Source organism: Cricetulus griseus, chromosome 6 (assembly GCF_003668045.3).
Source record: "Cricetulus griseus strain 17A/GY chromosome 6, alternate assembly CriGri-PICRH-1.0, whole genome shotgun sequence".
Lineage (NCBI taxonomy): Eukaryota > Metazoa > Chordata > Mammalia > Rodentia > Cricetidae > Cricetulus > Cricetulus griseus.
In genome coordinates this window covers 24,953,323-24,965,133 of record NC_048599.1, presented here as the reverse complement: position 1 = coordinate 24,965,133, position 11,811 = coordinate 24,953,323, and the positions used below count along the sequence as shown (strand labels likewise).

The 11,811-nt window shown below is 47.8% G+C and overlaps 1 protein-coding gene and 1 pseudogene across 1 annotated transcript in view; one reads left to right on the top strand and one right to left on the bottom strand.

The window, feature by feature from the left end:
- Positions 1-4,934: 4,934 nt before the first annotated feature.
- On the bottom strand, positions 4,935-5,234 carry LOC100774572 (annotated as a pseudogene).
- A 3,664-nt stretch (positions 5,235-8,898) lies between these two features.
- Chmp4b (charged multivesicular body protein 4B) overlaps positions 8,899-11,811 on the top strand; it is a 48,107-nt gene continuing 45,194 nt past the window's right edge. Inside the window, exon 1 of the mRNA XM_027421423.2 lies at positions 8,899-9,211. Coding sequence (XP_027277224.1) covers positions 9,022-9,211 — 190 coding nt within the window. The 5' untranslated portion in view covers positions 8,899-9,021. The remainder of the gene's footprint in view (positions 9,212-11,811) is intronic.

The window sequence follows — 11,811 nt, the reverse complement described above, 5'->3', positions numbered from 1 at the left end:
GCTGCCTCTGCCTCTGGAGTGCCAGGATTAAAGGTGTGCGCCCCCAATGCCTGGCTAGACTTGTTAATAATTAAAGCTTGACCTTAGTTTAGGCTTGTTCCACTAACTCTTATAATTTTAATTAACCCCTTTATATTAATCCATATTTTGCCTCATGGCTTTTTACCTTTCTTTCATTCTCTACGCACAACTTCCTCCATGTCTCTTTGGCACTTGGATTCATCTCCTACTTCCTCTTTCTGCCTAGAAGCCCCACCTATACCTCCTGCCTGGCTATTGGCCATTCAACTCTTTGTTACACCAATCACAGCAATACACCTTCACACAGTGTACAAATATCCCACAACAGAGGTTAGTCTCTGATTTCCACATCGCCTCCATCAATCCCATTCTAACAAAGGCAAAGACATCCACTTATAGACCTATCTACTATGCCTAAAACTGCCCAGGAATTCTTCAGTTAACATCTGTGAAATAAACAACACACTTTAAAAGACCACGACGCAGGTTGCCTGTCCTCTCCTCTCACCACAGGGCAGCTGAGTAACTTTCCTCAGGTAGATTCTGCTATGTGGGCTTAGCCATGTGTGAGAGAGGACAGTCCACTGGTCTGAAGGTAGGGCAGAAACAATCTGGGAAAATGACTGAAGCAATAGCTTGCAAGTCTCAGTTGACTGAGCAGGTCCCTGTGGCCTAGGAAAACAGGTTGGACCAGTTTTGCCCCACCCCGCAGGGAAGAAGGAATGGAGGCTTCAAACACAGGTGCTCCCAACCCCCATAGCTTCAAACCCTTTGTCCAGGTTCTCAGGTCCTGCACAATTTGAATCACAGAGGTTGACAGAGTCTGCACTCATGGTTAAGGGTTTGACATTCTATAGGGGTATTTGGGGTACATTTAAGAGCCCTAGCCTGGGTGACCAAAGACCAAAGTCCTTGCCCTTTGTACAGTCATAGAGAATGCACTCTTTGGGAGGAAAGATCACTTTCCAAGGTCTCACTTGGGGCAAGACTCCCAGATCATCCCTACCTCTGTCCTTTCATTAATCCATTTAACCAATACTTTCCTAGCTTAGAAGATAACATCACGAACACAATGATTTGTATGATCCTTTGTGGAGATTAAAAAAAAAGAACACAGTAAATACAACAATTATGTGGTTTGTTGTAAAGCAGAAAAGAATAGAAAGGGGAGTGTGTGGAGTGAAGTGCCTGGAGGAAGAGGCCAGGGGGAAGGGAGGCTCATCCCTCCCCGCTCCCCTTTCTGTGTGTGTGTGTGTGTGTGTGTGTGGTGTGTGTGTGTGTGTGTGTGTACAGGTCTTTACCTACTTCGCCATCCCTCCCCGCCCCTTCCTCTCTCTCTCTCTCTCTCTCTCTCTCTCTCTCTCTCTCTCTCTCTCTGTGTGTGTGTGTGTGTGTGTGTGTGTGTGTGTGTGTGTGTGTATACACAGGTCTTTACCTATGTGGCCATCCCTCCAGCCCTTTCTGGATTCTTGTGTCTGCATTTCTTGACTTAGCCTTTCTTCACTTTCAAAGCCAGGAGGAGCATCTTGCATTCTGATCCTCCTCCTTTGATTACACCATGTCCAACTGGATAATCCAGAATATCCTCTTCCTCTCAAAGACCTTTAAGGACATTCTGGGTATAGGGCATAGGTATCTTTGGAAAGTTACTGTGTGGCACACTTCAGGGGGCTACTGCCAAAATCCAAGCATGAGATAGATAATAGTGACCTGGAGGGAAGTGACAGCAGTGAAGAGTGACAGATGCTGGGGCTCTGGGGACACTTTGAGGGTCGAGCCAGCAGGATGTTCTAAGGCATTGGACATGTGTTAATTCCACAAATTGACAAGACAACTACAACTTAAAGCCAAATTTTGAAGCAAGCTTTAATTAAATACTGGCCCGGTGGTTGGGCTCTGGCCAGGTCCATACCTAGGTTCCTGGGAAATGGCCCCATGTCACTGTTTGCAGTGGCTTAAACCCCATAATTCATCACATTTCCCATCAGGTCCAATCAAGGGCAAGCATGTGTTTCCTCCTACCCAAAGGGGATCAAGCACATCTGGTGCAGATGGGTCAAACAAACATATGAAAAACATGTGGCTTCTTATCTCCCATAAACAATATTTCAGGAACTATTTGTCCTTGAGCAAGAGGCTTGCAGATCATTTTTGTTTCATGGATCTCTTAGGCATAGTATTAAAACTTAAAATGTAACTTTAGCTCTCCCACATGGACTTTCCTTCCATCTATCTGGACTTGGAAGCAGACCCTCCCTTCTGTGAGAGAGAGTAGGCGCCTCTATAAAGGTCCAGGGAGTGATCACTGGAGCCTGTGTGCCCCCTCCAATGTGTTGTTACTGTTAGCATTCAGGCATCTGTACTGGCTTGTCCTTGGGGTTCTGACAGAATATGTCCTCAGCTGCAGCCACTAAGAGCACATTCACTATGTTCCCTTTTAAAAGGGCCCCAACTCCCATCTCTCCCTCCCTCTCTCCCTCCCTCCCTCTCTGCCTGTCTCTCCTTCTCTCTTCTCTCTCTGCCTCTCCTCTTCTGCCACTCCTGTCCCCAGAGGCCAGTCTCCCCTCTCTCCTCCTCCCTTTTGCCATTCACTTTCTCCCAATTAAAAAAAAAACAACAACCCTCCACCTCTTGTTTCTAATTCAAATTAAAAAAAACAAAACAATAACAACAACAAAAAACCCTCCACCCAAGCTCCATTGCATGGCATCTTTACAACAGTCACTTGGTTTACATAGACTCAGCGGAACCCACCATTGTCTCAAGTAGAGGCCCCATCCAGCACACATCTCCCTCTCACACCCCTCAGGTTGGGTCTGTCTTATCTCCATTGCTGAATTTGCCCAGATTTCACTAAGTAGCCCTGTGTGACCTAGAACTGGATATGGAGACTGCGCTGGCCCCAAACACACAGGGATCCACCTGCCTCTGCCTCCTGAGTACTGGGACTGAAGATGTAAATCAGCATGTCTGGTATAAATAAATAATTTTAGATGAAAAAGAAAAAAGGGTTGTAGGGTGTGGGGATTTAGCTTAGTAGGAAAGTGCTTTCCCAGCCCATGAAAGGCCCTGGGTTCAATCCCTAGCACTAAAAAAATGAAAGAAAAAAGATACTCAGCAGGGCATAGTGGTTTGTGTCTGTAATTCCAGCACTTGAGAGGCAAAGGCAGAAAGACTGCCATGAGTTTTTGTGCCTAGCTTCTTTCATTCAAGGTAACACATACTGTGCTTATTGTTTTCACATGGCTTCAACACTTTCGTTTGTTTTGAAGACGGGTTTTTCTATGTAGCCCTGGCTATCCTGGAGCTCACAGAGATCCACCTGCCTCTGCCTCCCAAGTGCTGAGATTAAAGGCGTGCGCCATCAATGCCTGGCTGGCTTTAACAATTTGTTTTGTTTTGTTTTTGTTTCCCCGAGACAGGGTTTCTATTGATGCCTCTGGGACCAGCCTCTAGGCAGCTCAGGGTTCTGAGAGAAGCCAAGGCAATGGTGAAGCTAAGACCTTTTCTATCTGAGAGGGTTAGGGAGAAGACATTCACATTTTCTTCATCATTTCCTTTTTTATTCATTAACCTCTTCTGATACTGAAAGACCCCTGGAGGCTCAGGCCCCCAGGATGTTGGCCCAGGACTGAGGTGGTGGCAAAAACTTGATGCAAACAGCACGAGGCTTTATTATAGTTTTTTAACGAGCTAACCCCATGTTAGCTTGGCTCTTTCATCCACCCACCATGGCTGATGGCTAGGAAAGACAGCTCAAAGTGTCTGCATAGAGATCTTATAGGGCAGCATAAGGGGAGTGTCTAGGGGTACGCACAGGCTCAGGATTGGTGTGGCTTCAGGCTTGGAGGGTTTGCCCTGTGTTGATTGGTCAACTGGTTGTTATGGCCCATAGGCCCTCCCAGGGCGATTGCTATGCTCTGCGTGTCATTGCTGTGCACCTGTCCAAGAAGCACACCCAGAGCCATAAAGCGTAGCACCACGAGCTAACTTCTGATTGGTTCTTTGCCACGAGGCAGGCATCTGACCTCCTAGTGACCAAGGCAAGGTCAGGCAAGCACGTGCTAGGCTGTTATGGCTGCCGAAATGGGGAGCTGGAACCTTCAATACACTCTCTGGGCTGGATCTGGCTGTTATGTTTTTGTTTAAATTAGATATAAAAAGAGGGGAGCGCAAGTTGAGACATATTAGCCATTTTATTATAAGCCCGGCAGAGTAGGGAGACTAAGAGAGAAGAGAAACGGGGTAAATGGCTGACCGCCATGGCCGGTAGCCATAGAGAGAGAGAAGAGAAGCAGAAGCAAACAGAGCGAAGAAGCAGCAGAGAGAGAGCGCAAAGCAAAGAAGTTGGAACTTTCAAAGGGAAGACTGTGCATACGCACTGAGGTTCCACGCATGCCCAGAGTCCTCATGTAGGCTGTAAATGCATGGTGGGTGATGGCACGTCGCATGCCCTGACTGTTGTCAGGGGGCGGGGTCTGTCTCTCAAAGAGGTAGAGCTGATCAGCATTAAAGCCTGAACCTTTCACTGGCCACCCCTTTAAAACTGCACAAAAGTGTATTTTTTGTTTGTTTGTTTGTTTTTGGAGACAGGGTTTCTCTGTGTAACACCCATGGCTGTCCTGGAACTCATGCTGTGGACCAGGCTGGCCTCGAACTCACAGAGATCCACCTGCTTCTGTCTCTAGAGTGCTGGGATTAAAGGTGTGTGCCACCACTGCATGGCTTTTTCTTTTCTTTTTTAAAGATTTATTTCTTTACTATGTATATCATGTTCTGCCTGCACACCAGGAGAGGACACCAGATCTCATTACAGATGGTTATGAGCCACCATTCAATTGTTGGGAATTGAATTCAGGACCTCTGGAAGAACAGCCAGGACTCTTTTATTCCCCCCTCCCCCCCCTTGCCCGGAAACCAGAACATTTTATTTTATGACTGACTGAAATCCTCAAGATGAACTGGATGCTGCAACAGCTGCCCTCTTGGGTTTAGGTGTTGTCCCTTCATGGAATCCATGTTTGAATCTTCGACAATTTTTAGGTGCCTCAGCCACCCAGTTCCGTCAGTGTTTTGTCTCTTAGCCTTGGCACACCAGTTATACTTTCTCTTGCGCTTGGCAGGGTAGCCACATTTGCCATTCTGAAGTTGGTAGGCCTTAGAGCCACAGCGGCAGCACAATGCTTTCCAAAGGATGATGTTCCTTTCGTCATCTTGCTTCTACAGCTGAGGCCAAAGAGCCAGCCAGTACTCTTAACCTCTGAGCCATCTCTCTAGCACAAAAGTGTATTTATCAATTGTTACACAAAGCATTTCCCAATTCCAAGGTTCCCCATCTTAATCTACATATCTTATTGAAGGGAGCATCACATGTCTCCATGACTTTCATCCTTCATTAAGCATTGTGTACAATACACAAATAATACAAGAGCCTCTGGTGTGCCTGAGGTGTCCTGTGAGCAAGGTCATGGGATGGCACCCTCAGTAAAACAATCATTGGTCTCCGCTTGGATTCCTCAAGTCAAAGCACTCCTAAGAAGCATCTGTTTACTCTAGTCTCTATCCCATATAGTGATTTTGCTAAATTCTTACAGAGTACATTCATCTTACATGACTAATGAAGTTTCTGCACCCCGATTAGCCTCTCCACTGATGCAGCAATCCAAATCAGACCAAATCAAACTGAATTAGAAAAAGCCCACGTTGAATGGATAAAAAACGCTCCCACATGACTTTCCAAACTCCCAGGGAGGAGACTGAAAAGAGAGACTAGAAAACCACATGTCTATTTTCTGGGGGTCAGTTTAAATACCCTGTGGGAGTGGTCTTGAGCATCTCTGGGGGAGGGGTCATCATTTGTCGGGCTTCTGGAGATATGGCAGGGTTTGGAGAGAGATGAGGGAGGGGGTTTGAGGTGGAACTTCCATCAGAACATTCCAGACTCTCTAGGTATATGGTTGCCAGGGGTTGGGATGAAGCTTCTACCAGAATATCTAATAATAAAATCATCCCAATAAATCTCAAGAAAAAAACACAAAAAACAAAACAAAATTTATCCCAATATCCCATATACATTTACATCTTGAAGGGACCAGCTCCCCATTTCGGCAGCCATAACAGCTGAACACGTGCTTGTCTGACCTTGCTTGGTCACTAAGAGGTCAGATGCCTGCCTCGTGGCAAGGAACCAATCAGAAGTTAGCTGGTGGGCTATGCTTTATGGCTCTGGGTGTGCTTCTTGGACAGGTGCACAGCAATGACACACAGAGCATAGCAACCACCCTGGGAGGGCCTATGGCCCATAACAACCAGTTGACCAATCAACACAGGGCAAGCCCTCCAAGCCTGGAGGCACACCAATGCTGAGCCTGTGCGTACTCCTAGACACTCCCCTTATGCTGCCCTTCAAGATCTCTATGCAGATGGTTCGAGCTGTCTTTCCTAGCCATCAGCCATGGTTGGTGGATGAAAGACCCGAGCTAACATGGGTTAGCTTGTTAAAAAACTACAATAAAGCCTCGTGCAGTTTGCATCAAACTTTCGAATCCACCTGGTGATTGGGGTGACCATGGTCCTGGGAAAAGATCCTGGAGGCCTGAGCTTTCCTGAGGTCTTACAATCTAAGTAACTTATTGCAGATCAATAGAGCATAAGCAGACAGAAATCGTCTCTTTACAGACAACTCTCTTGCTTGCTGGCAGGGTCTATTCAATGGCTACAAAGAATCAGTTATTCTATTGTCTATCTAGAAAGTTAATTTTTTTAATGGTTTTTTGAGACAGGGTTTCTCTGTATTATTTTGGAGCCTATCCTGGCACTCACTCTGTAGAGCAGGCTGGCCTCAAACTCACAGAGATCCGTCTGCCTCTGCCTTCCCAGTACTGGGATTAAAGGTGTTCGCCACCATGACCAGAAACATTTTTTTTAAACAAATTCTTTTATTGTAAGAGCATTTTGTCTGCATGTATTTGTACTACATGTGTGTCTGGAGTCTGTGGAGGTCAGAAGAGGGCACTGGATCTCCTGGAACTGGAGTTACAGTTGTAACCCATCACATGAGTGTTGAGAACTGAGCCTTGCAAGCAACAAGTGCTACACCCCTGTTTTTCACAGAGCTTTTAAATGAGGTAATAGTAGTTGCTTAAAAATTTAAAAGGGCCTGCACTTACCCCAAAGGCCAGAACAATGAAGCCCAGGCTTTCTGGTATTTAACCAATGTACACTGTGAGTCTTGCCATGGCAGTTAAATCCTCAGGCGAGATGGCAGCCACCCATGTGTCACCATGAGGTATTCCACAACCTAAGCAGACATCATGACTTGCTCCTCTTCTTCTTCTTCTTCTTCTTCTTCTTCTTCTTCTTCTTCTTCTTCTTCTTCTTCTTCTTCTTCTTCTTCTTGAGATTGAGAATTATGCTATGAAGGCTAAGCTGGCCTGGAACTTGTGGTCTCCTGTGTCAGTCTTCCAAGGCCACACTGTAGACAACATACTGCACCTGGCTTTCAGCACCTTTTCAAAAACAGTGCCAGGGTAGGATCAAAATTCTTCTTCGGTGACCAATATCAATTGTATGGGAACAGCACTCAAATTTGAGTTTTCTCCTGTGATTTCCCCACAAGATGATTTTCTGGACTCCTAGGGTGTCTCAGTTGGGGTTACTATTGCTGTGATGAAACAGCATGACCAGAAAGTAAGTTGGGGAGGAAAGGGTTTATTTAGATTACCCTTCCATATCACTGTTAATCATCTAAGGGAGTCAGGACAGGAACTCAAACAGGGATCAATGCAGAGGCCATGGAGGGTGCTGCTTACTGGCTTGCTCTTTCTTCATGGTTTGCTCAACCTGCTTTCTTTCTTTCTTTCCTTCCTTCTTTCTTTCTTTTTTAATAATTTAGTTATTTTTATTTGCATTGGTGTGGTGCCTGCATGCATGTTGTGTGAGGGTGTCAGACCTTGGAGTTACAGACAGTTGTGAGCTGCCATGTGGGTGCTAGGAATTGAACTAGGGTCCTCTGGAAGAGCTGTCAGTGCCTTAACCACTGAGCCATCTCTCCAGATCCTCAACGTGCTTTCTTATAGAACCAAGAACCATCACCCCAGGGTGGCCCCACTCACAATGGGATGGACCCTCCCCATCAATCACTAATGAAGAAAATGCTCTACAGGCTTGCCTACAGCCCAGTCTTAACTGAGGTTCCTTCCTCTCCAATGTCAAGTAGTGTCAAGTTGACATAAGCTTATTAGGACACAGTCAGGACACAAGGACTCTGCTGTCAACCTGTTTAGCTCAACAGCAGTGTGAGACTGGTGGTTAAGATTTGTGGCATCTACACTGGGAGGTGGTGGCACACGCCTTTAGTTCCAGCACTCCGGAGGCAGAGGCAGGCGGATCTCTGTGAGTTCGAGACCAGCCTGGTCTACAAGAGCAAGTTCCAGGATAGGCTCCAAAACCACAGAGAAACCAAAAACAAAAAAGAAACGAAACCCTGGAACGGCATTAACTATCATACACTGATTATGAAAATCAAATGTGATCATGTGCTTTGGGGGCTGGGAATTTAACCCAGGCCTCTACCACGGAATCCCTCTCTGTAATAGTTATTTCGCTCCCTGTTCTTCCGTCTCTACGGAGCACATTCCAAGGAGACTACGTCTTCCAGCATGCCACCTCACCCTTTGACCTCGGCGCGACTAAAAAGGTGCGCCATCGTACGCCATGAGCCGGAAGACTCGGACTCCCGGCATGCAGCGCACAGTCCTCCCTTAGACTCGAGGGGCTGTGGGCGCGTGGTGCTCTGGGAGCTGTAGTCAGCGGCGCGTTGCCCTGACGCCGGCCGGGCCGGGCGTGGGGGCCTGTGGGAGGTTGCGCGGCCGGGCCCAGCTGCGGGGCGGAGGTGGAGGCGAGGCCTGCGGGCTGCGGGGAGCGGCGGGGCCGGGAGCGGGCGCCGGAGCCGAGCCAAGCCGCAGCAGGCGCCGGAGGCCGGCGCGGCGAGCAGCAACCATGTCGGTGTTAGGGAAGCTGTTCGGGACTGGAGGGGGTAAGGGGAGCAAGGGCGGCCCGACCCCCCAGGAGGCCATCCAGCGGCTTCGGGACACGGAGGAGATGCTAAGTAAGAAGCAGGAGTTCCTGGAGAAGAAGATCGAACAGGAGCTGACGGCTGCCAAGAAGCATGGCACCAAAAACAAGCGCGGTGAGGCGGCCCCGACCCCATCAGACTCTCCACTGCCTCTCCTAAGGTCCCCCAGGCTCGGACTCCACTTTGTCTGACTCGTTTCGGGGTCTCCTTCAACCCTGGAACTCTTCGGCTAGACTTCTTCCGGTGCCTCTCCCGGCCCGGGACCACTTTCCACCAGACTCCTGTGTCTCCTTGAGCCGGCTCACTTCCACCATCAGACTCCCTTCAAACTCTTCCCTCCCCTATCAGGCCTTTCTTGACCCAGATCTCACAGCACTTAAACTCCGTGCTCAGTCTGTTCCACTCTGTTTTACTGTGTTCTCGCTTTGACTCACCCACCTTCCCAGCCACTGCCTCCACCCCCACTTTGGCTCATTTCTTTTCTTCATCCTATCATTTTGTGTCTCTCGGTTCACCTCTGCCCTCCTCCGAGCCCTTGGTGGAGTCTGAGCTGCCTTCGGCCTCTGACTTAGGAGTCTTTTTGAAAAGCCTCCTTTATGGAGAGAAAAGAGGATAGGGGAGTGAAGAGACTCTCTGGTACCCGCTCTGTTCACTTGTGAAATTGAACAAGTTTGAGACCTTGGTTTCCGCATCCACTAGCTCGGATCTGGCCGCTGTGAGGCCCAAGATGTCACTAGCCCTATGATTCTCTTTTGGTTGCCCCATATTCAGGCCTTCTTGGAGCTTCCGTATTGTCAGCCTTACCCCCTGTGACTCACCACTTCCCTGTCCTCTGCTGAATAAGGAGATTGGTCCAGTCCAGTCTTGATGTGAATTGATACTACTTCCTGTTGTGAGTCTGTCTAGGAAAGTGCCTTGTAGTTTTCGTAAGGGAAATGAATGTGAAAATGTTTTAGTGACTGTAAAGAAGGTTTGCTTTTTGTCACAGCAACGTGAGTATGAATCATAGCGTGGAGTTCTTCCTTTGAGAGTGGGCCAAAGGTGGGAGGGATTTAGGAGTCGTACAGACAAATATTGAACTCAGAAGGCCAGCAGGGAAGTTTGTTCTGGGATTGTGAACTAGTGGATTTGCCTTTCTGAAAGGATTACTAATACCCAGCACATAGTAGGAACTTAACTAACATTGTAAACATCTGCTTGATGTATTCTCAGAATATAAAATGGTCTATCCTGATAGGAGGTGGTGGCGCCCACCTTTAAACCCAGCACTCGGGAGGCAGAGGCAGATGGGTCTCTGTGAGTTCGAGGCCAGCTTGGTCTACAGATCGAGTTCCAGGACAGGTTCCAAAGCTGCACAGAGAAACCCTGTCGAAAAACCAAACCAAACAAAAAGATGGTCCATCCCTAGGATGCTCCTTGATAATAGCAAACATTCTGGAACTTCTGGGTACCCAGTGCATCCAGTCACATTCATAGAGGGGAATCAGACAGCCCCCACTTCAAGCAGAGAGACAGATACTGGCTGTGTGTGTCCCTGTAGACCTGTCTGTAACCGGGCACTGGGAGGTAGAGGTTGGAGGGTCAAGGCCATCTTTGTTGAGGGAGCAATTTCATGGCCAACCTGGCCTGTGAGAGACTCTGTCTCTAAGAGAGATGGTGGGGGCAGGCAAGATCAGAGTAAGTGAAGAAGCTAGCCATTTAGGAGGTGTCATTGATGAGCATTAAACAAGGAAAAGTTGGTCATAGTGAGGGGGAGCGGTGCTATTTTGGTAGAGTGGTCAGGGATAGCCTCTTTGAAAAGTTAAAGTTTGAACTGAGTCTTTTGAAAAGAACCAGCTTTCGGGGGCTTTTTCCTGGCTGGGAGAACAGCATAAGAATGGCTGGAAAGTTGTCAAGATTAAAGAAATTGAAAGACCTCTGTAGTGATTGAGGGGAGAGCAGAGTAAATAAAAGGAGGGTATAGTAGGTAATTACCAATACGGAGTCAGGTAGAAATATAAGGGTATTTAATAGGGAAAAGCCTTACTTACAGAGCGAACCAGCCAGCCGGTGGTAGTCTGTACAGCAAGAAGCAAAGAGAGAGACCGAAACCGAAAACGCAGTCCCCCTACTCATTCTGACCACGCCCTCATAAGCCCTCAGGTACTCTTGTAGCCAGCCCCTAAGAAGGCGTGGCTACAGCTTCCCCTACAGGAGGGGGACAGGCCTCGAATGGCTGACAGTTTGGATTCTAAGTGGATGGAAAGCTTTTGAAGGGTACTGTTCAGAAGCAAGCCCTAATCATTGGTAAGAGTTTTAAGCATCTGGCTGCTCTCTGGAGAGTGGGAGGGGCATTCGAGGAAGTTGCAGGCATCCATCTGTGGACTGGACACCAGTTGTAGCTGTGGAGAAGAACAGAGCTGTGTTCGTTAATCAGCTCTTTTCTCTGACAACTCTCCCTTAATCAGGGTCCTCTTTCACCAGCGGTAATTAGTCCTGGTTTTTGCCTATCTGCATGTTTGAAAGCTTGCCTCTTCACAGTGGAGTGGAGGAGGGTGTCACTGCACATCCTCTCCCATGCCACAGGACCCCAAGTACAACGTCTGCCACACGGTAAGAGAGCAATAACTCAGGTCTCTTGGTCTAGGGCTAGCTTAGTGTCTGCCGTTGCAGAGGTAACTGAATTGGCTTTCAAGATGCTTGTAGAGACAAAGCTGACACACTGGAGAAGCAAC